The 26,386-nt window shown below is 38.3% G+C and overlaps 2 protein-coding genes across 4 annotated transcripts in view; both read left to right on the forward strand.

Annotated features, from left to right (window-relative positions):
- The window catches only part of GPR162 (G protein-coupled receptor 162), a 10,813-nt gene extending 8,100 nt beyond the window's left edge, over positions 1–2,713 (forward strand). Inside the window, exon 4 of the mRNA XM_026686245.2 lies at positions 1,798–2,713. Within this exon, the coding sequence (XP_026542030.1) occupies positions 1,798–2,271 (474 nt within the window). The 3' untranslated portion in view covers positions 2,272–2,713. The remainder of the gene's footprint in view (positions 1–1,797) is intronic.
- Positions 2,714–6,194: 3,481 nt separating this feature from the next.
- The window catches only part of P3H3 (prolyl 3-hydroxylase 3), a 30,257-nt gene continuing 10,065 nt past the window's right edge, over positions 6,195–26,386 (forward strand). For 2 of the 3 annotated variants that reach the window (XR_015747250.1, XM_087954024.1), the window contains exons 1-12: positions 6,195–7,016; positions 9,038–9,190; positions 10,133–10,331; positions 12,302–12,433; positions 12,544–12,677; positions 15,932–16,021; positions 16,759–16,811; positions 17,022–17,080; positions 18,807–18,931; positions 19,043–19,138; positions 20,871–21,021; positions 24,987–25,104. Coding sequence is in view for 2 of the 3 variants with exons in the window: in XM_087954024.1 (XP_087810150.1) it covers positions 6,357–7,016; positions 9,038–9,190; positions 10,133–10,331; positions 12,302–12,433; positions 12,544–12,677; positions 15,932–16,021; positions 16,759–16,811; positions 17,022–17,080; positions 18,807–18,931; positions 19,043–19,138; positions 20,871–21,021; positions 24,987–25,104 (1,970 nt within the window). In the remaining variant the exon portion in view is untranslated. The remainder of the gene's footprint in view (positions 7,017–9,037; positions 9,191–10,132; positions 10,332–12,301; positions 12,434–12,543; positions 12,678–15,931; positions 16,022–16,758; positions 16,812–17,021; positions 17,081–18,806; positions 18,932–19,042; positions 19,139–20,870; positions 21,022–24,986; positions 25,105–26,386) is intronic. The other variant, XM_026686244.2, reaches the window with a different exon arrangement.

Consider the following 26,386-nt stretch of genomic DNA (forward strand, 5'->3'; position numbering starts at 1 on the left):
CAACAACTCACTGTCCATTGTATTTGGGGACAAGTTTATCTCCTGTTCTTTATAAATAGGGTAAGGTAATATGGTAAATTGGATTGAGAGACTTGCCCAAAGACACTTAATAGATGTTATGGCTAATTAGATTTGAACTGAAGATCTTTTCTACGTAGAACTTCAAAATACGCAGCATGTTTCTTAACTCCAAAACTGGATTCTGCTTTTGATTCTACAATTTACTGGAGGCTTTTTAGGAAGACAATGGATAGCCATTTGTCTGGAATGGTATAGGGTCTCCTGCTTGAGCAGGAGGTTGGACTGGATGATCTCCGAGGTCCCTTCCAACTCTTATTCTGTAGTCTACTTCATAATTAGAGACATGCTAAAAGCTAAATGAGTCTTTATTATTTCTGAGAATATAGAGGCATTTAAACTTATTAGTTTGATGAATGTACATAGTTGACCTGTTTTCTAACCTAGTTGTTTTCATAAGGGGGCATTAGTAACAAACCAAACAAAGAGTATTCCCAGTTTGATGCCAAACTCCTATGTGATAATTATGGCTGTTTTTTCATGATCGTCTGGAGGGGGACATTTAAATATAGAGCGTTTATTTTTTTAAATTCATAGTGTGTAATCCACACACCATCCCATCTGTTTCTACATCTCTTGTAGGAATATGGCAGAATTTTCCTCCAAGCAGCTGAACTATATGCAATAATTCATGTTTGTGTGTTTAGGGAACATCATGGGAGAAAAACAATTTGGAGGTTGATGTAGCACTGCAGGGAGATATGGTAGAAGCTTTATTCGCTCTACTTAAAAATGTAGAGCTGAGTTGAACTAGGGATCTGCTCCTCTAATTATTGAACATATTGAAAGATTAACATTCCAGAGTAATGTGGCTATGGTGGCTATTCCAACTTTCCTTTTATAATTGAATTATATGCCGAGAAATGGGGTATCTGGGAAAACACCGAAGGACCCCATCTGGACTTTTCTAAAATTCCTTGAGACTACAAATTGCAAAATGAAGCCCTTGAATAAAAACACCCTTAAAGAATGGTGGTACAACAAGGTACTTTCCCCCATTTCCACAAATATATAGTATTAGAAAGCATGTATAGTAAAAAATAAAATAAAATAAAATAAAAGAGAGAGAGAGAGAGAGAGAGAGAGAAAGAAAGAAAGAAAAAGAAGAAAGAAAGAAAGAAAGAAAGAAAGAAAGAAAGAAAGAAAGAAAGAAAGAAAGAAAGAAAGAAAGAGGAAGGGAATTATATTTTTTGTAAAATAGCATTATGAGCGGAGGTTGCTACTTGGTACAGTCACATTAACAAAGAATAATTAGAAAATTCAAATAACCATACATTTCAAAGCAAATATATCTGACAGGAGCCTTCTCTGATCTTCCGCATCTTGAGATGGCTTTTGCATGCTGAGAAAACAGATATCCTAGCAGTCTATTCTGTATAGGAAAAAGTAAACCTGATCCTTGCATCAGGCATTCTAGCCCATTAATGGGAAGGCATTGGCGCGATTAACAAATTCTTGAGAATCTTTTAAGTTTCGTAGTGTTAACATTTGTTTAAAGACAGTTCAAATTTAATTACTTGAAACACTTTACCATGTATCCCTTATGACATGTGAATCATCTGGGACTTGTTATATAAAGAGAAGAGAGGAATGTGCTAACTGGCTCAGATTTCTTTCTTTCATTTAGACTCCTAAAATGTTTACGCTATTGGACATTTCTATCAATGGAGAACAATCTATATTCTTCAGCTGCTGTTTCTCCACTGACTTTCCTTTCAGGTTCCTATCTCCCGGAGGATGTCTCACGATGAAACCAATATCTTTTCCTCCCATCGTTCGACTCCTTCCTTCCTTCACAAGTGGTCCTCATCTGATGACATTCGGGTGGTTGCTCCACACAAACATGGAGGACCCTCCAGTTTTCTGCCTCCAGAGTTCCGTAGCTACCATCCCCGTCGACGTTACCCTGAGGATGAGTTTAGTACGCTTCGGCAGTTTCTAGAAGCCGGAATGGCTCGGGGCCCTGGCTCCAGTGCTTGCTTCTTCCGTGATGAGATTACGACCTTTATTGATGAAACACCGGTGCCCTCCCCTCACAGCACTCCACGCCACTCACGCCTCCCATTCACAGTACAGCGTGAGAGGCACCATTCCCTAAATGGTGCCGAACTAGAAGGTCAACACCAACAGTGTTCACTGACTGATGGCGAAAACCTATACCTCTGTGCTGGAGAACAGGCGCCTGGCAAATGAACCATGGCAACTCATGGGGCACAATCCTTGCAGGAAGTCAGCCTACACAATGGCACCAAAGGCAATAGCTCTGCTGTGGATTTTTAAGGAAATCTCAGAACTAAAAATTTAGGCTCCCATGTTTTTTCTTGATACTCCAAGAGGAGAGGAATTATGCCATAAGGGAACCTGATATGGAGGGGAGAATAGTAGTGAGAGGGTAGAAAAACATCACGGCTGGAGAGCAGAATGGCATCCTGCTCTCAGTGGACAGTTTGAGTCCAGACCACCCTAGTTAACTGAGGGCACTCTTTGCCTGCTCTCTATCTTAGGTGGCGTTGTTAGCACTATCCATTTCACACCTTTCTTAGCTCCACTCATTATGAGAAAAAAAATTGGGTGTGGTGAGAAGGAATATATATATATATATGGAAGGTATATTCCATATATGTATGGAATGTCACATGTGTCTGGTTTTTGTTTTAGTGTTAATCATGTTTTTGTGCTATTAAAGTGATTCAGGCTACAAACAGATATGTACTTAGCTGGAAATTAGTGGCCCTAAAAACTACAGGACACACCACAAAGGTATATAAGAGAAGAATCACCCTCAGCTAACCTTACCTACCAATGAAGTGCATTAAATGTGAGAAGAGGAATCACTTGCAGTGATCATGAAAGTGTTTATCACGCATTCCAGTGTTGATTGATTATGGGTCATCAAGTCATTGTTGACTTTTAGAGGCCAGTAGCTCACACATAATATCTCTTGGAAAGCTTTATCATCCATACATTACACATGAGGAGGGCTAATGGGAGACATAAAAATGTTCAAGAAAGAAATGGACGGTCACCATCAACAGAGACCGATGAAAGCGGGATTTCATTAGATCTTTGACAGCTATCTTTTATCATTATTCCACCACAGATGCAAATGTGAGCAGAGCTAGTGCCAAAAACCGGAAGAAAGATACTATCTATAATCAGCTGAACTTGTCTGAGTTCATATATTCAAAGTTTATTTTTATGTCAGATCTATCCCCAGATGGTAGTAGTTAATTCAGGGGAAAGAGAAGAAGGGATTTGTCTAGTGCTGTATTCACAGTTGAAGTATTTCCAGATGATGCTTTTAGTGTGCAGTTAGAATTTTATGAAGGTGAAGATATTATTTTCCATCAATCAGTTTTCCACATTTCCTACAACTATTTTTTTTAACCAAAGAAAATGCATTAAGGAAAGAAAGATGGAATAGTGGCATGGTGCCTTTTGACTGGTACTACCTAAGAACAACCATTTGGGGACATTGATCATGCTTTGTTCACTCCTATCTTGTGGTAATGGGGGAACATATATCCGTGATCCACCTCTGTTTTAGCAGATGGTAGCAACTACCCAATTTTGACTGATATCCCCCAAAAGCTTAAACAGAGTTGGATCTAGTTAGTAATTAGAAATTACTAGGAAGTGCTAGTAGACTAGACCGGGAACTCATAAAACATCCCAGAAGACAGCTGTTTGATTCTTATTCCTTCCTTTCACTTCTAATGATCTTGATCTTTAATCCCTTTGAATGATGTCATGGAACTTGATTTTATATTTTTTCTTTGTCCCTTCTCACAAAGTTCTTTAAAACTTTAACAAACCTCTTTTGTAAAATCCATAGGAAAAACATCCAGGATTTCTCTAAAATTTTTAAAATGGATATACAAATAACAAATTAAGACCATCAGTTGTTCTTTTGTATGTCCAGTGTAAGATTTTTTCCATATCATTCTTGTAGCCTGTCATTTTTAAATCCACTTTCAGATCAGTCTTGTCAAGTAAAACCTTTCCTAACATCTTATTAAACAAAGTCTGTCTATGACAGACATTCTTAAAATTAACTTCTGCATCCATGATTCAAAAATATGTGTTGGTGTGTCCAATGTTAATTTTGCTTCATTCTGTAAAGTTGCATTTGAGATTTCTCCTTTAATTGTAATTGTTAGTTCCCTCTAATATCCAATCTTTAAAGTCTTACTTATCCTGAAAATTCAATTTTGAAAAATAAAATAAAAACAAAAGCATTTTCCTATGAGAAGGATTCTTTATAATTAATTCTAAAATCTTGCTTCATTTGTGCTTAGTCCACTTAGTTTATTTGTAACTTTCTAAAATTAAATTTTATTCACCTTCTGCTGGTTATTCCCCTTCCCCATTTTATATAATTCTTGAACTTCTAGTTAAAACTTCTTTTGCTAAGGATTTTAGGAAAACTGATTTGATGTGTAAAATCTGTTTGATCCAAAGGTTCCTAATAGCTAAAAAGCAATTAAACAATTTCTGAAAGTGATTAGAAAGGTAGTATGTAATCGTAGTGTCCTTGCAAAGCTGCCAACTATGGCTTGAGCAAGATGACTCTTTTCTTGTTTTCCAGAGCTCTCAACCCACCAGACATGCTGTCTTGGTCTCTTTGAGGGGAGCAGTTGTCTGGAGCACTTGTGGGTGATCTCAAGTTCTCTCTTTGAAGAAGAAATATCAAAGAGCCAGTGTACTCACCAGTTCTTCATTCTGCTGTGGTTGTTGGCTCCACTTTTTGCAGAGCCATCTTCAGACTGTCATTTCTTCCTTGGAAGTCACAAATGGGCCTTTTTCTGAACAGATTAGATATAATAGATAGATAGATAGATAGATAGATAGATAGATAGATAGATAGATAGATAGATAGATAGATAGATGATAGATAGATAGATAGATAGATAGATAGATAGATAGATAGATAGATAAATGACAGATAAATAGATTAGATAGATGATAGATTAGATAGATAGATAGATAGATAGATAGATAGATAGATAGATAGATAGATAGATAGATAGATAGATAGATAGATGATAGATAAAATAGATAGAATTCTTAATTGGCCAAATGTGATTGGACACACAAGTAATTTGTCTTGGTGCAAATACTCTCACTATACATAAAAGAAAAAATACATTCATCAAGAATCATAAGGTACAACACTTAGTGATAGTCCTATGGTACAATAAGCAATCAAATCATACTAGGAAACAGTTAATATAAAATGTTAGGATACAAGTGACAAAGTTAGTCATACAGGCCCAAGTGGGAGGGGATGGGTGATAAGGAGTGATGAGAAGGTTAATAGTAATAGTAGTGCAGACTTAGTAAATAGTTGGACAGTGTTGAAGGAATTATTTGTTTAGCAGAGTGATGGCATTCGAGGGAAAAACTGTCCTTGTGTCTAGTTCTCATATGCAGTGCTCTATAGTGTCGTTTTGAGGGTAGGAGATGAAACAGTGTATGTCCAAGATGTGTAGGTCTGCTCTGTTATATAGTATAGAAGTGAGTGGGTTAAGAGAAATGCAAAAGTAAATTGGGCATAGCAGGACTGAGTTTTTAAGAAGTGTGCAAATGGTAAAACAAAAAAGAAAAGAGGTCAAATGCACAGTACTGCAGTTGGGATTTCCTGCAGGTTTGCATCCCTGTCCAGCCAGGGTCAACCAGATGCTGCCACCTGCTGTGATACCATCATTTCTAAAATAACTGATGGGCATCTTCCACAGCAGTCTCAGTTGAATCACCTGTTATAATACAAAGATTGGGGAGGTGGGAATTCACCTCAAGCCCTTTTTTCACCTTTATAGCTACTCATTAAAGGCCTTTTCAGCTCACACAGGCCAAAGCATCTGTAGCAAAATACAAGTCATAAACCATACATGCGTTTTATCTGCAAACAAAGGCGAACATCCGTTTAAATAGGGGTCCCCAAACTTGGCAAGTTTAAGACTTGTGGACTTCAACTCCCAGAATTCCTGAGCTAACATAACTGGAGGAAGAATTCTGGGAGTTGAAGTCCACAAGTCTTAAAGTTGCCAAGTTTGGGGACCTCTAGTTTAAAGAGAGCATTTATGGATATGCAGTACTTCAAAGGCCGGAGCCTCTATTGTGTTCTGAGGTGGGAGACGTCTGCTTAAGCGTCCATCCAGTCCCTCCTTACCTGCCTTCGGAGAGATTCTCCTCCCTCGCCCAATGACTGGAACCCAGAATGCCAGGGCTATCTCGCTCCTTCGCCAACCCCTCCGCTTCAGGAGGACTTTCCAGCCATGGGCCGCTCTCCAGTACCGTACCTTTTCTTTCCTCCTCTTTGGGTCTCCGCCTCCTCCTTGCCTTCCAGCAGGCCCCCTTTCCATCCCAGCCAAGCAGAAGAGCGGAAAGCAGCCGAGGCATCTCTCCGTCTGTCTCTCTATCTCCGCCCGCCCCCTTCCTTCCAGCTACGTTGGCAGCTTTTCTTCTGGATTTCATTCCCGCGAATCCCGCGGCGTCCCTTCTTTGCCTCGGCCATGCTCTCCTTCTCTCTCCTCCTCCTCTTCGCTGGAAGCTGCGGCTGCTTCTCTTCAGGGTCGAGCCACGTAGCCCCTTTCGACTCGCTCTACGCTGACGGGGTGCTGGCTTACTTCGGCCAGGACTGGCCTCGGGCCTCCGAGCTGCTCCAGCGCTCTCTCCACAGCTATTCGCAGCTGCAGGAGGCGCGCCGAAAGTGCCGAAGCGGATGCCAGAGAGAAGCCTGTTTTGGGAGCCAGTCGCCTTTGCAGCCGTGGGAGACCAGTTTCTTTGACCGGGTGCTGCAGCGAGCAGAATGCCTGGAGGAATGTCTGGGACGGAGGCTGGGCGGGCAGCCGTCCCGCTACCGAGCCAGCCGCGTCATACAACGGGACTTTGAAGAGAGGGAGCCCTACAATTACTTACAAGTTGCCTACTTCAAGGTGAGCGGCGGAGAGGGCGGGACTCTCTGTATACTGCAGCTGCTGATGTGGCTGCCCGTCCTCGGCCACCCTCTTCCACGCCCGCGAGAAGAGCAGCGCAACAGTTACCCCCAAACCGTCCAACCCTCACTAGCGTATTAGCATGCATCGAATACCTTCCTAAACTCCAGGAAGCTCTTAAAATTTTCCTGCAGAGACAGACTCCCGTGGCTTTGAATTTCAACTAGTCTCTTATCCACCCAGTTTTTAAATACATTCTTTGCATTAATATTGTGTTTCTGTTCTTCGATGCATTCTTAGAGATGGGTTGTGAGGGACAGGTTTAAAGTACTGAAGTCGTCTGTTGGGTATAAGTAACCTCTGTTGAAGACTCGAGAGAGATGAGGGGGGGAGACATTAATCTCAGCCCTCCCACGCAACTTTATTTTCACCGCATCTGTATTTTTGTTGCTTTTTCTTTTTTCATTGAAACCAGTAGTCCGGTCACTGAGTTCCTTTGAAAAAACTTGAGCAAACTCCTGACATCAGATTTTAATTATTTTGTACTGCTGTCTTGCATGAAATGTTGATCCATCTATTGATTTTGAATGAATGAATGAATGAATGCTTTATTGGCCAAGTGTGATTAGACACCCAAGGAATTTCTCTTGATGCATATGCTCTCAGTGTACATAAAGAAAAGATACATTCGTCATGTAAATGTTGGGCTTGGGCTGCCTTTTAAAAAGCACTGGTTGCTGGCCATTTCAAAACAAAATAATTAATCTCACAGGACCCTAATTTAGAGTTTGTGAGATAATGTGGAATGAACAATAATTTGATAGCCAACGAATGAGCAAAAAAATGTTGGTTTAGCATTGCTGTTGCTACTGATGTTATATTTATAGTGCTTTTTTGTTTAGTCTGTGATGACAAAATAGTTGGGTGGTGTAATGATGTTAATTTGTGAGAAAACACGATATTCCTCAATCTGTAAAATGTCTCCAGCTGACCTGCTGTTGGCATTCTAGTTGGGGACCATGTTAGCAAAGCTGATCCTACAGGGTGAAAGGTTGGAGATCTTGAATTCCTTTTCACTTTGGGTTTACACATCATAACTTCATTTTTTTGCCTTGCCCTTGAAGTTTATTAGACCTTCCTTCCTTCCAGGGGTTGGGAAGGATCAGTTGGCATCCATCGCTATCTAAGACTGAGAGGGCTTCCAACAGTGTTGGGGTGGGGTTTTTTTTGACAAATTAAAAGGAAGAAAAAAAGAAGAAAGATAATTTAAACACATAGAATGTAAAAATATGATTGTAAATGTAACACTGTCCAGATTGTAGCTGTTTCTATTTAAATAACCTGATTTCCAGAATAATAGTCCTCAACTTGGTTTATTTAATTGTGGTTGTGGTTGTTGTTATTGTTGAGCTTTTTGTAGCTAGTTTATTTTTTTAATCGGTAGCTGAGAAGACTCCTCTCCATTTCTCAAGTTTGAGGTGACTCCTTATTCCTCTGTTTCCTTAGAGTTCTCCATCTAGTTTTTAAAAGAGCATTTTTCTCACCCTAAGTGAGAGTGGCTATGATGATTAGGCTTTATAATTCTAATAAAATAAATAAAACTGCCAGCTGTACTTGTCAGAAAAGTGTTAAAGTGTTGATGTGAATTCAACCCAGATGTCACATAGCTGTCAATGCATGTGGGATGAGGTTTCCTGCAGACTGACTACACAGAATAAGGATTTTAAAAATCAAATGAGATGGTATATTATAGTTTCATGTGTGTGTGTGTGCGTGTGTGCCTGTATGTCTGTGTGTCTGCTAATTACAATTAGCATGTGAATTATGATACAATTATGATACAATTATGATATAATAAACATTATTTCACAGATATTTTAGTCAATAGTGCTATCCAGGAATAAATGGATCCAACCAGAGGGGTTACTGTATTCCTTATTAACGTCCCTGCTCCCAAACTGAGATGATTCCCTTGTGTTCTTCATTCAATCAAAAATGATTTTATTTTCCATTTTCTACAGTTAAAAAAACTGGATGAAGCTGTCTCTTCGGCTCACACATTCTTTGTAGCCAATCCACGGCATCTACAAATGCGTGAGGATATGGAGAAATACCAGCGTATGGCAGGGGTAAAATCTGAAAGCTTTCGGGATCTGGAGGCTCAACCACATTGGGTGAGATATTTTTGGAAAACTGGATGTTATAGAACAGATCAGAAGGGTTGCTGTGTAGAGATTGGGAGTCATGATTCTAAAGGCCTAAGCATATGTTGACTCTCCTAGGTAATTGTGCTGGTTAGTCCTTGCTTTCTAAGGGGTAAGAAAACATTGTCCTCTTGTGTTTTTCTCATATTTTTTTCTGCAATTTCTCAGAACAGAACTGCAGCATAACATTTCCTCTGTAAATTTAAATAAGCAGAACAATAGAAATTAGGAAAAATTGCTGATATGTAAAGCAAGGTTTAAATGTGCTATATTGTTACTACTTGTTTCTTTCCAGTAGGCTTCATTGTGGTCTCCTTTTTTAAAAATTGAAAATTTGCCTTAACCTTCTTTAAACTATTATTATTATACTTCTGCAATAGTCACAAATGGAACAATTATTTAACAGAAATCATACAACTGTTTTTTGTAAAAAAAGAAACTGCTTTTTTATGTTGAATGGTTATCGATCTCTAGAAGTGATGTTTTTGTTTGTATCCGATTTTTCTCTTTTAAAAAACTTTTAAAATGTGTTTTAAATTATTGTTGTAATTATAGAGCAGGATTTAAATTAAGCAAATGCTTATAAGGGAAATCCCCCCCAAATTTTTTTGAAAATGATCTGAAAATTTTTGGAGATAATACAGTATGTTCTGCTGAACCACCACAGCAGTAGGCAAAACAGAACAGTCATGAGTGTGGGGATACTTCAAAGGTCATAAGGGCAAGGATCAGTTGTAAGTCGTTTTTTCAATGCTGCGGTAACTTCAAATGATCGCTAAAGGATTGGTTGTAAGTTGAGGACTACTTGTACTCTTGAATACATAATTGTACTCTTCTCTGGGTACTGTAGTCACCTCCTGAACAATCCCTAGGCTTTAACAAAAGATGGCTTGGTTCTCTCTGACTCTACAGGTAGCTTATGAAGCTGGGATGCAGCATTATGGTATGGATAACTACCAGCAGGCAGCAGCAAAACTAGAAGAATCGCTCAGGGAGGGACTGCTGGCGCTGGAGAATTGCAGAGCTCTTTGTGAAGGGCCTCGCGAAGATGAGGACAACAAGGATGAGACACAACTAGGCCTCTATGAAAGCATTGCGGGTATCATCAAAGGTTTAGTAAAATATGATGAATTGTGTGAGTTGGCGAGTACATGAAAACCATAAGGCACTGTCTGAAAGAAACAGCCTTTTTAAAAGGAGATTTGCAGATCTTCAAAGGAATATGTCGCTTTGACAAAAGATTGAGCAAAATATCCTTTTGAAGCTGTTTTGCAAAGCAACAAAGCTTCCGAGGCTTTCTTTTCAGGAATAACCAAAGAGAACTGAGTATTGGAACTACTGTATGAAGCTTTGAGGTGATGTAAAATACTTCACTGAGGAAATCCTGTAGCCTGTTTATCTTAGTGAGGAAAATGATTCACTGCATAACACAGCATACGTGAGCATGACATGGGAGATCAATGAAAAAGGTGTTTTTTAAAAAAATTAGAAGCATTTAGATGAGGTATAGCTCTTAATCAGTGAAATTTTACAGTTACTTTTTAGAAGAAATCGTTTGAATGAGTAAATATTAAGGGTAGCAATGGATCTTGTTGTGGACGTATTAAAACTGATTAGAAAGAGTGTCCCTGTAGAGATACAATTGCCATTTTTTCATGTTCTCACAATAGTTATAATAGCTTTTGCAAAAAAAATAGGGAAGGGGAGAATCCTGAAATTTGGAATCAGATATGGGAGAAAATTAAGTTATTGGCTACTTTAAAAAAAAAACATTGAAAAATTGGGAGTCTGTGCTGAAATTTACAGGGATGTCTATGACCATGTTCTCAATATTTAATGTGCCAATCTCTCCCACCCCCAAAAGTTCAGAAATATCAGGAAGGATTGATAGCTTGATTAGATTTGTAAGACTGCCAGAACATCTCATTACTAGTTTCCTTCATCCTCCAAATGTTGCATCCCTGAACAATCTTACAAATTAGAAATTCTTTCAGTTTTAAAAGGGGCCAATGAGAAGGGAGGCATACATTCAAATGAATGTATGGCTCCAGGCTATCAGGATTTTAAAAGGCATTTTGAGATGAGGAAATCAAATAAAAGATCTCAGAATAAAATGCAGTAAATTTGGAAGATTTTCTAATTTGTACCAATAACAATAATAAAAAAGGACTCCACTCTCCTAGGGAAAATGAGGAGATGGTTATTAGTCAATATCAGAGCCCAGCACAAAATCCTTTCATACAAAAATTCTGGTCTGACTGGATGAAAAACATGGTTGTAAATGCTACAATTGAAAAGTGATATCCAGCTAACTTCTAACTGAATGAATGAATGAATGAATGAATGAATGAATGAATGAATTCTTTATTGGCCAGGTGTGATTAGACACACAAGAAATTTGTCTTGGTGCATACGCTCTCAGTGTACAGTACATAAAGAGAAAAGATACATTCATCAAGAATCATAAGGTACAACACTTAATGATAGTCATAGGGTACAAATAAGCAATCAAATCATACTGGGAAACAGTCAATATAAATCATAAGGATACAAGCAACAAAGTTACAGCCAAACAGTTATAAATGGGAGGGGATGGGTGATAGGAACGATGAGAGGATTGATAGTAATATTAATGCAGACTTATTTCAGGCATTGGGTATGTTTCCTTGGGGATCTTTTCAGTCTCCAATCTCTGATCCACACTTTCTTGTCTTTTTCTAGTTTGCATGACATAGAAGTCTTGCTTGGCCTGCTAAAATTGAGGCCATTTTTCTCCAATCTTTGCTCACCTAAGTCTTTTAAAATAATAATAATAAACAACATAGCATTCTGCACTTAACTTGTATAGGCAATCAGCACTGCATAAGTTGTCATACTGACACAAGCCAAAACAATATAGATAGGCCAACAAGAGTTAGATTTTGAAATAAATGTCACATTCAAACTACATATTTTTAATTTAACATGCATTACTTGAATGGTGAAATAAGAAACACAGAAAATGTAGGAATCTTGCAATACTTGTTCCAGCTGTTTCTTGTCGTGATGCCAAAGGCCCTTGTGTTTCTCTCTACTTTCCAGCTCATTATGTCCAGGTCTTGAAATGCAGGCAGCAGTGTGTCCTTGATATTGCCACCAAGCCAGGCAGGGTGTCTTCCACGGAAGATTTCATCCCATCTCATTTTGATTTATTGCAATTTGCCTATGACAGAGGTAAGCAAGAAATGAACAGCTGAGAAGTTCATCTAAGACTCTAGAGTCAAGCTTTGCCAGAATGGCAGATGGAACAAACATGACGATGAAGATCACTTTCTTTCTTTTAGTTGGAAATCGGACTGTTGCTGCTGAATGTGCAGCTACCTTCCTGCTGTTCTATCCATCAGATGAAAAAATGCTGGAGAGGTTGAAAGAATACCAAGCAGACCTGGGAAAAGAAGTAGCTATTCCAGCCAGAGAGGTAGCCAGCAGCATTTCTCTTATCTGAAATCTTTTCTCAGTTTTCTTTTGACAAATTAATAAAGTTTTAGTGATAGCATCATAGAGTTGGAAGGGGCCTTGGAGGTTCCCAATAGACATTCCCTGACAGATGACTATCTAGCCTTTGTTTGAAGTTTTTTTTTTTACAAAGGAGAACTTGCCACTTCATGTGGTAACCTGTTCCACTGCTGACAGTCCATCAGTTTCTCCTGATGTCTAGTTGGCACCTTATAATTTTCATTCATTGGTTCTGGTCCAGCCCTCTGGGCAATACAGAATAGGTCCAACCATGCTCTCATCTGTGTGATAACCCTTCTGACTTATCTTCCCTTAAATATTTTTCTATAGATGAAATGTACTCAAATCCTTTAGTTCTTCATAGAGTTTGGTTTCCAGACTATTCACCATCTTGACAGTCATACTCCAAACTTATTTTGATTTGTCACTATCCTTTTTGAATTGTGGGGCCCAGAACTAGATAGAGCTTTCTGAAGGGAGACTTACCAAGGTGCCATAGAGTGAAACAATTGCTTCCCATCATCTGGACTCTGTGCTACTGTTAATAAATCCCAAAGTAGCATTTGCCTTTTAGTAGCTGCACCATATTTAATATGTGTTCAACAGGGACATCCAGGTCACTTGCACAAATACTATTGCTAATCAAATTTTCTTCCACTCTATAGTGCTTTTCATTTTTCTTACCAGGATACAGAACCTTATATGTCTCCCTACTAAATTCAATCCTATTCATTTCAACCCACTCTTTAAGCCCGTCTAGATCTATTAACATCTTCACTCTTTCATCTAAAATATTAATCATCTTTCCCATCTGCATACTTTGTGTCCTGTCAGTTTCTCATCCAAGTCTTTAATAAAAAATATTGAACACTACAAGATTGGACCCTGTGGCACTCCTCTCCATATTTCCTTCTATAAATTGAAGGAAGCCACTAATAGGTTCTCACTGGATGCAGTCATTCAACTATGAATCCATCTAGCAGTAGCAGTAGATGTAGTCTTTGCTATAACCATGTATTAATATATAAATTAGACAATAATATGGTTAGAATTTTATCCACCAACTCTTATTCATTGCTCTCTGCGTCAATAGTAGAGCTATTCTTTCATAATCCAGGTGGGTTTATGTAGATGCCTTAAAGCATTATCTTCCTATTGCCATAGGGAATACTTTGAGATCAATTACTCTAAAACAAAGGTTTTAATATTCTTCAGTGTTTCAAGCATTTAATTAAGTGAACGATTAATGATAGATCTACGGTATTGAACAAATCATGGCTTTTAAATACCTAGGCATCCACTTTCAATCATCTACTTGCTGGATCAATAAAGCAAAGAACCTTTTCATATGAGCCCCCAAAGCATCCTTTGCAATTATTAAATATACATGTCAGCATAGTAAAAACTACATTCAAGACATTCAGTTATGTATTTATAAGGATGCTTCTACAGTAGGTTAGAAGCTATCCAATACCAATTTTGAAAGCTATACCCCAGGATCCTTTCTTTTATTTTGTTTCTTTCCCAGCATTAGCTTACAAATTGACAAATTGCCTATTAGAGCAAAAACAGGTAGATATATAATATCCTCTATGAAAATCACAGTATGTTTATTGGTAGATATAGAAGTTGAATCTGTTCCATATGCACTGCTACACTTTAGAATAAATGAACAATAGAACTCATGACACCAATCATTAGAAATCTTAATTGCTCCTCTGAGCAGAAGCTGATCTTTCTACCCCAAATGTTAACTAAATAACATTTAGTTACTTCTAATAAGGTTGCTGATTTTTTAACAAATCGTAGTTTACAAAGATCATCCTTTACATTATTACTTTCTGTATAAGTCCTGTTATACAGAATATATAATGTTTCATGTGTTATAATATTGTCTACTCTTAAATATTGGTCTGGGACTGCAATAAGGTCTTCACAGTGAATGGCAAGAAATTAAGATAGTCCCCAATGAATGAATTGGTAAAGCAAAGAGAGGATTGGATAGGCACCAAATTAAAGTGTCTCCACTTCATTCTTAGCCCATCACCCATAATCCCTCTGGCAAGGAATCTGTGTGTCCTTACTTTCTCTTTCTTCTTTTTCTGATGCTCACGCAATTTGATGACCATGAATCAACTAAGTTTTGTTTATCTGGCAAGCAGCTGCTTTTGCTTGGGAAGAAAGTGATCTCTTACGTTTCAATCTATTGCAGCCCACCTCTTTGATTCCCTGAGGTGTAAAACCTAGTGTTAGTTTAGGGAACTGAATTTTCAGAAGTCTAGGATGAAAGTTATGGATAATTTCTCTCTCTTGTCCTCTAGAAGTTCTATCACTGCTGTTTGGCTGTGATAATATCACAGAATACAGTCGGAGACAGTGAACAATATGGAAGAGCTTTATTATTAAGCTTTTGCAAAAGGGAATTCTGCTCATGGCAGAAGACATTATCCCCAGGAGGACTGGGGTTTATATACAGGTTCAAATATACAGTCTCTGCCCCTTTCCTGGGTTCACAATCTATCCAACTACGTTATCTCCCTACGCCACACCCATACTATTGTTGCGTAACATCTGTTTCCCTGTCTTTGGAAACTACTCTTGTTCTCATGGCTTCTCTTCCTGTTATGTCCATCTAAACACAATGGATCATTAGCAGGTTTCTGTTGTGTCAGGGTGACCCAGCATCTCTTACATTAATTCTCAAGCCAAAATTTCAAACCCCCACTCTAAGCCAAGGACATGACATTTTACTCTTAAAACACAAGTTACAAAACATAATATGTTTATTAGATACAGTTATATAATTGTCCAGTAATCATTTAAAAGGTCACATATTGGATAAATATGGAATCTCTTCTGTTCTTCATTTTCTCAGGTGTAACTGACAATATATATAATTGCCACATATAACATTGCCCCAAGTTGCTGTTGACCAGCAGCTTCCCTTCAGGGGCAAGTAACAACTGCAAGGATGGTTGCAGCATGGGGTGGCATTAATCCCTGTCTCTGCCATGACTAGGACCACAAGACCGAAATGTGAAGCTCATTTTGACTATAACAGCTAATTTGACCTGAAGGCTGGATTGGTTGCCTGCAGCAGAGATGGTTGTGTGTATTTTGTGTCTTGTTTTCTTGAACAAGAAACACTCAAATCATTTATGATTTTTGTACATTATTTTATATTATCATGTTGTAACATCTGCTTTCAATCCACAGAACATCCGCCGTTATGTGCAAAGATCCTGTATGGAAAAGAAACTGATCTATTATGCAGTACAGCACCTTGATGAAACTTTTAAGGACCCAGTAAGTGGTTATCTCTCTTTGAAGGTAGATTCTTCATGGCCTCCTTGCAACAAATCTATTTATTGATCTTATCTATCAAATACTGCTTGATGAAATAGCATATAGGATCCCTTTTCTGTCCTCCTTTTCTGATGCCTGAAATGAACTGAACGAAATTATGCTTTAAGGACATATGTTCATTTATTATAAGCCTTTTTCAGCCAACATCATCTAAGGCTATTAGGGCAATATGCAAGAAGCATAACACCCCAAATATGCTATGTTACAACACAATAAAATTCTAAAACAATACCAAACTAAAATAAATCAGAAGAATGCTAATCATATACCAAAGTAAACATAAAGCAGCATAGAATTTTAAAATATATGTCAAATAAAGGTCTTTAAAATGATAGCATTTTAATGCTGGCCAAGTATCTATGGAAAAATTGTTTCAAAGGTGGGGTGCTACCACAGTAAAGGTGCTAATTATAGATGGAAGTTTTTCTAAAAAGCTGTTACTGATTGTGTGGGAAGGAGCACACTGCTTGTAGAACTACAGGAAACAGGACAGATGATTTTTTTCTCTCAGTCTGCTGAAGTTTCACAAATATTTCTGCCGTGTGGAATAGCCAGAAAGTAGGACACATGTGCCTGCTGTGGTGAGGAAGTGTCTGCTCTAATGCAGTCCTGTGAAAAAAGAAAATGGGCCAATAAACTTAATTTTGTAGTGCTAAGTCCTGGATGTGTTTCTTTAGGATTTATGGACTCCTGAGGAACTGATCCCTGAAAGCATGAAGGAGAAACACAGGTAAATTTCAGAGCAGAAACATAATATTATGGATGCAATTCTGGGACATCTTAATGAAAGGCAATGATTCAGAGTTTTTTTTAAAGAATCCTTAAATGTAACAGAATAGAAATTAGAACAGATTTGATTTATTGCTGAGCTATTTAATTAAAGAGGCAGTCTCATACCCTATGGTTATGGCCTTTTCTATATTTGTTTATTAATCCCAAGAGAAGATCAGGAGAAACGAAGTTTGAAGGCCTCACATATTCAACAATGGGATCAAAATGGTGAGTACCAGAAAAATAATTGATAAATGGAAAGAAAGATTATCATGTTTCTTCTTCTTATCATAATGAGGGAAGAGGGAGAATCCAGCAGGATGACTCCACAGTTTCTCCTAAAGATGAGATGGAGTAAGTCTCCTTCCCAGTACTGAAGTTCACCTGCTGAAGCCTGGAATTCTTTGGGATTCCAGTTTACTAGCTGCCACGGGGACCCAAAGGGATGGTAAAGCGATAGAACTTATCTCAGCACCAAAGATGTATTCAGAGTACCTGTTGGGCAGAGAGGCATATCAACAATAGGATGGCCACAGCTTCTCCTCCACAGAGAACTGTCCTCAGTTTGGATGTCAACCAATAAATCCTAGTTCAAATAAAATATGGTTTTCTCCACCTTATTACCCTTCAGATATGTTGATATACGACTTCCATCTTGCTGATTAAGGATGGTGGGTGCTATATTTCACCATATTTGGAAGTATTGGTTTGGGTAGGCAGAAAGGAGAAAATAACTTTGAAATTGGACAACAGCTGGATATCACCGGGTCACAGTCTACCTCACTATGATAAGATGCATTATATTTCTGTTTAAATTAATACAGTGATTCCTAAATGTGCATTTATTCAAAAGATTCATTGGTCAACTCTTTATGTGTTAGTTTGTGCTGTGTGTGTTTTTGTATGTGTGTGACACAGACAGAAAGGCAGATAGACAAAAAGACCAGGGAGGACAGAAAAACAGAGACAGAGATGGATTCTCTATTTGACTATAGATAGTCCTTGATTTATGACTGTACTGGTGCATGAGTCAAGGGTGATGAGTGCTGTAGGGACCTTTACCTCAGTTTTTCCAACACTTTGGAATTCTATCACAAATGAGACTGTAGCAGCTATGATTTTAGTGATTTTAAAAATATATAATCTAACTATTTTGAAATTTCAACGGTTGCTAAGTGGCTCTGGATACTAGCTGCTGCTAATTCTATTAAATGGATATCTGTTTTTAATTTAATTCAGATATTACTTTTTATTTTTCATTGGAAATCATGTTGAGCCTTGAAGAGGCAACATTTTAAATGAATAATGCAGCATAATAATAAGACCATGCATATCAAGATACCTGTGATAACAGTTGAGTCAGTAACACAGATATATGAGCCTCTGTGGCGCAGTGGTTAGACTGCAGTACTGCAAGCTACTTCTGCAGCCAGCTGCCTACAATTTGGCAGTTCAAATCCCACCAGGCTCAAGATTGACTCAGCCTTCCATCCTTCCGAGGTGGGTAAAACGAGGACACAAATTGTTGGGGGCAATACGCTGAGCTGACTCTGTAAACTACTTAGAGAGGGCTGTAAAGCACTGTGAAGTCTAAGTGCTACATGATCAAAACTCAGAGCCTTGGCAACTGACTCCTGTTTAATGACTTTTGCAGTGTCCCGGGGTCATGTGATCACCTTTTGCGACCTTCTGACCAGCAAAGTTATTGGGGGAGATTAACAACCATGTTACTAACTTAGCAACTGCAGTGGTTCACTTCACAATTGTGGCACAAAAGGTTGTAAAACGGGGCAAAATTCACTTAACAAAACTTAACTTATCAATAAAAATGTTGGGCTCCATGGTGATCATAGGTTGAGGCCTACAGGTATATTTCTTCTTTTGCACTCATGGATGAACAGTAATGTTTGATTGCATCTCTATATACACTTCTGCCCTGCTTATTTTTTTCCAGAACAGCTACCTTTTGAGGACCTCACCATCACCATGGATTCTCACCAACTCAATGGTACCCAGAGGGTGGTCTTTGACAGAGTCCTGACTGAGTCAGAATGCAAAGACATCCTCCGTCTGTCCAAGGTGAGGATAGGAGCCACCAAAATGCCCTGCGTGATCAGGTCTGACAGAAAAAGAAGGTTTTCACTGATGAAGGGCAATCCCAGGTCTCTCATAAGTTTGTGCGTGTTTCAGGCAGCTGGAGGAACAGGAGATGGCTATCGTGGCAGACGCTCCCCTCATACTCCACACGAGCGATTTGAAGGCTTAACAGTGACAAAAGCTTTGCAGGTAAAAGCCTTAGGGATTCTAGAATGAACTAAGTTTCTCGCCCTGGAGTAGGGGTTTCCAAACTTGGCAACTTTAATCCTGGCAAAGGATTAAAGGCAAAGGCTGGCAAAGCTGTCTGGGGAATTCTGGGAGTTGAACTCTTCCAGGATTAAAGTTGCCAAGGTTGGAGACCCTTGCCCTGGAGGATTTTTCCCCTCCCCACCCCCACTTCAGTTTCACAGACTCTAGATATAAATATACATTACAAAGTTAATATTCAAGGTGGGTGGGGACAAATGCACATCTTCCTCTTCTTTTTCCTAAAATTTAAACTATATGTATTATGCAAATAAATGTGAAAAGAATTCCAGTTGCTATTTTTTGGGGGAAAGGATAGTACAAGTCTCAACTGAGAATTAAACAAGTGCTTTAACTTTTCCTTCTTTCTGAATCAAAGCAAAACTACTCTGTAAATCATAGTTGGAATCTTTTTATACAAGATTCCAAATATGCACATGGAGCACCTCATAGAGCAAGCAGAATGGGAGATAGGATTAGAATCAGGTGAAAAGGAGATCAGGTTGGAGCAAATGTACAGTGTGTAAAACAATACAAAACTTGTTTCATTTTCTATGTTTACTTTTCTTTTATTGACCAAAGAAAATATGGCGAAAACTAAGAAAAATAAAATTAAACGGGGAAATAAGGTAGTAATCAAAAAGCAAATCAAAAAGCAAATTAAATTAAACCTTGGGAATGTAGTTCTGCTCCATGTATGGCCATATCCATACAGCGAATACACCATAGAGCTTGTTTCCAGAGTCCATATTGTTCATCCTTTACCTAGGAATGTCTCAAGATCAGCCTGTGGCCTGAAGTGCCCTGCTGGTCCTTCTCTCCAGAATATGTATTTTCCACTCTAATCCCAGCTCAAGATTTTCCACTTGGGCAATGCATGGTACAGAAAGGAGGAGGAGGCTGAAGTGACCTGTTTGGGGTGGTTATCTGCTCAACCCTAATTGGCCCAACAAGTGAAACCACCTCTTTCTGCCTGACCTCTGGGTTTTCTACCTATTTTGCAGTCCTGGTTTGCCTACAAGAGAGACTTGGAGAACAATTATTATCAACAAACTTTGGGAGACAGTGGAATATGGGAGGCGGGGAGGCTGGCATGCTATAGTCCATGGGGTCACAAACAGGCAGACACAATTTAGTGATGATGAGATAAAAGAATTTAAGGACATTTTATGACCGGGGGTGGAATCTTCACTCAATTCTCATTTTTTTGAAAATAAAATGAACATTTGTATTTAATATCATTTATCAAGGTAAACAAAAAGCATAAAGTGGAAGCAGTAAAGGAGTTAAAAAATTTTCTCTCTCACTTTATTGATACTTTATAAAATAAATACACAATTAACTGACAGCCTGGGGCATGGGTGCCAAACTCGTGGTGTCATGTTGACATCACATGATGTTTTGAGATTCCCTCCCACCCCTTCGTGGAGCTGTGGTCTGCACATGATGCATCTGGCCTGCAGGTTGCCAGTTTGACACCCCTGGTGTCAAAAGAAAATTGTCACCATCTGAATTTCTTCTCTGACTTGATGTTAGAGAAGCCATCTCTTTCACCCTATTTTGTTAAGAATATTAATAATGGGTCTTTATCAGTTTTCTTTTTCATAAATGTCCCTGGATCTTCCTGAGATTTAATAGAAATTAAGTATTGCACTGATTTGTTTTTCTCTTATAGCTGGCTGAGGAGAGTAGTATGAACTGGAAAGATACTAAACTTCTCCTGCAAGCCAGTGAGAAATCCCGGAAAATTGTGGAATCCTATTTTACTCCTGGGAAAAATCTCTATTTTTCTTTCACACATCTTGTGTGTCGCACAGCCGCAGATGGTAAGGAGCTCTTAAGTACTTTCTTGAGATGTGCAATGTAAGAGTTCTATGTTTATAATCACAATTTGTAATGCATCTCATTCTAATATGGTTATATGGTATTGCTGGTAAATTTATTGCAAAAACTATCAATCAATTGAAGTTATACGAAAGGAAAATAATGCAGCCTATTCATCTTGGAATGCATGGTGAACATAGATTTGGTTATATAACTTTGGCAAATGCATCTGATGTTTATTAATAAAGCAGTAAATATCAGAAACAAAAACATGTCCAGGGACATTCAAAATATGCCACTTTCTCATGCTTTGGTTTATGAGCAAAATTTCAAATATGAATTCTGATTTTGAGCTGAAAATTAAAAATCCACTGTTTTGTGATATTATGAATTGATTTTAAAGCATCTAAAGAACCATGGTGATACAGTGGCACAGTGATTAGAATGTAGCAGTGCAGGCTAACTCACTGCTCACTCCAAGAGTTTGATTTTGAACGGCTCAAAGTTGACTCAACTTTTCATCCTTCTGAAGTCGGTAAAATGAGGACTCAGATTGTTGGGGGCAATAAAGCGGCTGACTCTGTAAATCGCTTAGAGAAGCTGTAAAGCATATAAGTATATAAGTCAAAGTGCTATATATCAAATACAAAGTCCCATAAACTCATATCCACTAAATACACCTTTTTCAATCCAGGAAGAGAAGCTCATACCTATATAAAATAATCTTACATTGTCAGTGTTAGCTGTGTTCTAGATTGGATCCCATTTTTTTATTTGGCGCCAGAACGTCTATTTATTTCGCAACTAGGGTTATTAATAGCATATTCATGAATTCAGTACAATACAGGCTGTGTTGACAAAAATGTGCCACACATAACTATGTATAACATTGTAATTGCAAAACAAATTGGTGAAGAGTGTACAGTTATATATGTTTTATTCTTTTAATTTATAGGATGGGTTTATAGTTTAGTTTTGCAATTGCAGAGGAAGTCAAAAGTTACGGTGCTATTTGAAATTTTCATTCTTTATAAATTTAAAATGTGCTAATTGTACATGCACATGTGTACCAGTGAAGGAAGGCAGGTTCAAAAATAACGATAATGTGGTCGATGAGAACGATGCTTCACAGAACGTATATAGTGAAAAGTAGTCTACATTAAAACAAAGATAAGAAAACTGTGGATTTTCTGCCATCAAATCCTGAGGTCAAAGGAAAATGTAGAAGAAAGGATTGCTAAACTAATTCTCCATCAAAACACTAAATCCACCACATTGAAATACTTAAGAGCCATGGTGGCACTGTGGTTAGAATGCAGTACTGCAGGCCAGCAGTTTGATTCTGAATGGCTCAAGGTTGACACAGATTTCCATCCTTCTGAGATTGGTAAAATCCCAGATTGTTAGGGGCAACATGTTGACTCTGTAAACTGCTTAGAGAGGGCTGTAAAAGCACTGTGAAGCGGTATATAAGTTTAAGTGCTATTACTATTGCTAATAAAGCAAGAGAGAGATGGAGTAGCAGGAGAGAAACAGCTTCAGCAAAACTAATGGAGGGATGTATTAAGTGCTATATGTGTAAGCCAGATAAAGCAGTCCTATGATAAGCTGGGTCTCTGCTTGAAACTGAGATTTTGCTCTCTCCTAAGTCATCCTGGCTGAAACATTGAGAGGAATTTTGCTGGAGGAGAAATGGAGAGCAATATACATTTTTTAAAGTCTCAAGCCAGTTCCATCCTACTACCCTGTTTCCCCAAAAACCCCCCCCCCCCAAAAAGAACCCCCCATATTTTATAAAGAAAAAAAAAAACCCCCCCCCCCCCACCCCCCAACCCAAAAAAAAAAAAAAAAAAAAAAAAAAAAAAAAGGAAGGGTTTCGAGCCAAAACCAAAAAAGCGCCCCCCCCCCCCCCCCCCCCCCCCCCCCCCCCCCCCCCCCCCCCCCCCCCCCCCCCCCCCCCCCCCCCCCCCCCCCCCCCCCAACCCCCCCCCCAAAAAACAACCCCCCACCAGAAAACCCCCCCCCCCCCCCCCCCCCCCAAACAACCCCCCCCCCCGCACCCCCCCCGAATTAAAATAAAGGCAGTCCTTAACTGATGACCACAGCTGGGACCAGTATTTCTGTTGCTAACAAGGTGGTTACACCCAATTTTATGATCTTTATTGCCATAGTTATTAAGCAAATCACTGCAGTTGATTACGTGAATTACACGTTGAGTGACTCCAGCTTTTCCCATTGACTTTGTCAGAAATTGGCAAATGGTGGTAACCCCGGGAAGCTGCATAAACACGTGCATGTCAAATGCCTGAATTTTGATCCCAAAACTGCAGGGATGCTGCAATGGTTATAAATATGCAGGCTGATCATAAGGCACTTTTTTTCAGTGCTATAGTAACTTTGAACAATCACTAAATGTAAGCAGGGGTGGGATTCAAATTTTTTAACAACCGGTTCTTTTTTTTAAAAAACAAATTTTATTAATTTTTTAAAGACAAACAAAACATAAGACATAAAAGCACAAAACCTCCTTTCTAAAAGTTACTTATAGGTTTTAACAAGGCAAATAAAACATTATTTTATACAGCATAGTTCCACATTATCACATTTCCATTTAAACACATATATATCTTTTCCAAATTTCTCATTATTTCTCCCTTCACTTTTATTCAATTATATTTCTTTCTATCAAGGTTTTATTAATTCTCAATCAAATATAAACACACAAAATACAAAGCATAAAGCATAAAACTCCTGACAAACAAAACATAAGACATAGAAACATAAAACCTCCTTTCTAAAAGCTGCTTATAGGCTTTAACAAACAAATAAAACATTATTTTGTATAGCATAGTTCCAAATTATCACATTTCCATTTAAACACATATATATCTTTTCCGAATTTCTCATTGTTTCTCCCATCACTTTTATTCAATTATATTTCTTTCTATCAAGGTTTTATTAATTCTTAATCAAACATAAACACTCAAAATACAAAACATAAAACAAGACATAGAAACATAAAACCTCCTTTCTGAAGGCTACTTGTAGATTTTGACAAGACAAATAAGACATTCTTTTATACAACATAATTCCAAATTATCATTTGTACATATCTTTTCCAAATTTCTCATTGTTTCTCCCTTTGGTTTTATTCCTCCAAGGTTTTATTAATTCTCGATCAAACATAGCTAACCAAAACACAAAACATAAAACATAAAATTTGGAAAGTGGCTTAGCCCCGGGTTACATCTTTTTTTACAGACCTAAATCAAATTCATGCTCACCTTATATACCATTCTTATCTATTTACCATTCTATATTTTCTATATAACTTCTATATAACTTCTATATAACAACCGGTTCTGTGGGTGTGGCTTAGTTGGTGGGCATGGTTTAGTGGTCATGTTATTGACTGGGCATGGCCACCTCAATATCACTCACATTGAGGCACGCATTTCCTCGCCTGGCCTCTCATGACTGTGGGGATTCTGCAAGAGTCGTAATTATGAAAAATGATCATAAGTCACTTTTTTTCAGTGCCATTGTAACTTTGAATGGTCATTCCACACAAGCAAAGTACCAGCAAAGGAGGGGAAAAAAACTCCAGAGAAGTTCCTGAGACAGGAAGTCTAGTCCTGCCAAGAATGTAATAAGAGTTAACGGAGAGGCAGTTTCTGTAAGCAACACCAGAATGTTTCCTTCCTGCCTTCCTTACAGGATTACGCCAGTAATTTCTTCTAACAACTGGTTCTCTGAACTGCTTAGAATGTTAACAACCGGTTCTAGCGAATAGGTGCGAACTGGTAGAATCCCATCCCTGAATGTAAATCAAGGACTACCAGTACTATGTACTGTAAATTCTGTAGTTATAGAAGAAAATGAGGAATCAGCCTTTGGGTTTCTTTTGCCTAATGAGCAATAAAATCAAAGAAATAAAATAGTTGCAACTTTTGTTGTTCTTCCTTAGGAGAACAGGAAGGCCGTATGGATCTCAGCCACCCAGTCCATGCTGATAATTGCCTCTTGGATCCGGAAGGAAATACTTGCTGGAAAGAACCCCCTGCCTACATACACCGAGACTATAGGTAATAGTTTCAGAGTGAAAACTGATATACTATATGTATCTCACGCTGAGCCTGTGGTACTTAAATTATTTAGATACACATTTCATTTTGTAATTTGAAAGGAAGGGAGTTTATGTTGATTGTGTCAGGTGAGGCTCCATTCAAAATACAAGAAAGAAACCCTTAGAGTCCATTGTTATAGACTTAGACTTTTACTGGAAATCAAGTGGTAGCATCAAAATAATTCAAGATCTGAGGCATTAGGCGCGAAAATCACATATACAAAGTTATGGCAACGTTCCCACCCACAATAGTTCAAACTGACCATCCAATCTGAGATGTGTATAATGTCATGTAGGGCATCTTCAGGTGGTGTTTAAGAAGTGATGATAAGAAGCTACAGCTGCGCAATAAGCAAGTGAGAAAGTTTCCCCAAGTTTTACAATTCACCATCTCAAGTCTCCAGCACTCTTCCCCCTCCCACAAAGCCCAATTAATTTTTCCTCCCCCCACCCCCATTTCTATGGCAGCTGGAAAGACAAGCAGAAGAAGGATTCTTGAAGGCTGACAGGTTGGTTGATGTGGCCAATATACCACCGAAACTGTTTAAGCTTCTGGCAGTTTATAATAATGTAGTGATTAGTGGTTGCTTGGGTACTAAAGTAAGAATTTTGAATTTATTTATTTTAAATTCATTTGAAAGATCCTCTTTTAAATTCATTTGAAAGATCCTCTTTCTTACATCTGCCTGGTCCACCAAAATGGGAAGGCAGGGCATGTCTCATTTATTAAGGAAATACATCTGGTGGGACCAAGAAAAAGGGCCTTCTCCATACTGGTTCCCTCCTTGTCAAACATCATCCCTGTGGAGATAGGATTGGCCCCACCTTTGTTACATTTCTGAAAGGCCCAGAAGGTTCTGTCAGTGGTCTTGGGGGTTTTAAATTATAGTTCTTTATTGTTTTGAATTCACCATGTGTGAGTTGGGTAGCCATATAAATTTGTTTAATAAGTAAATATTTCTCAATATTATACACCGTTGTTTTTAAAAGGGACTTGTCTTGGAATAGATGCTTATAAGATAACACAATTGCTGTCTTCTTGACCTTACAAGCATACCCAAAGATAATACAGTGAAATTCAACCAAATCCAATTTTTAATGCAGGGGTCTCTAACCTGAACAACTTTAAACGTGTGGATTTCAACTTCCAAAATTCTTCAGCCAAACCCAAGTTTAATGTATTTGCTTGCACCTAGTAGACAGAATCTTGCCAGGCTAAATCTATAACCTTCTAACCTATT

The sequence above is a fragment of the Notechis scutatus genome, chromosome 2 (genome assembly GCF_049901735.1).
Source record: "Notechis scutatus isolate UNSWTSFEM ecotype Mainland chromosome 2, rNotScu1.2, whole genome shotgun sequence".
In the NCBI taxonomy this organism is placed as follows: domain Eukaryota; kingdom Metazoa; phylum Chordata; class Lepidosauria; order Squamata; family Elapidae; genus Notechis; species Notechis scutatus.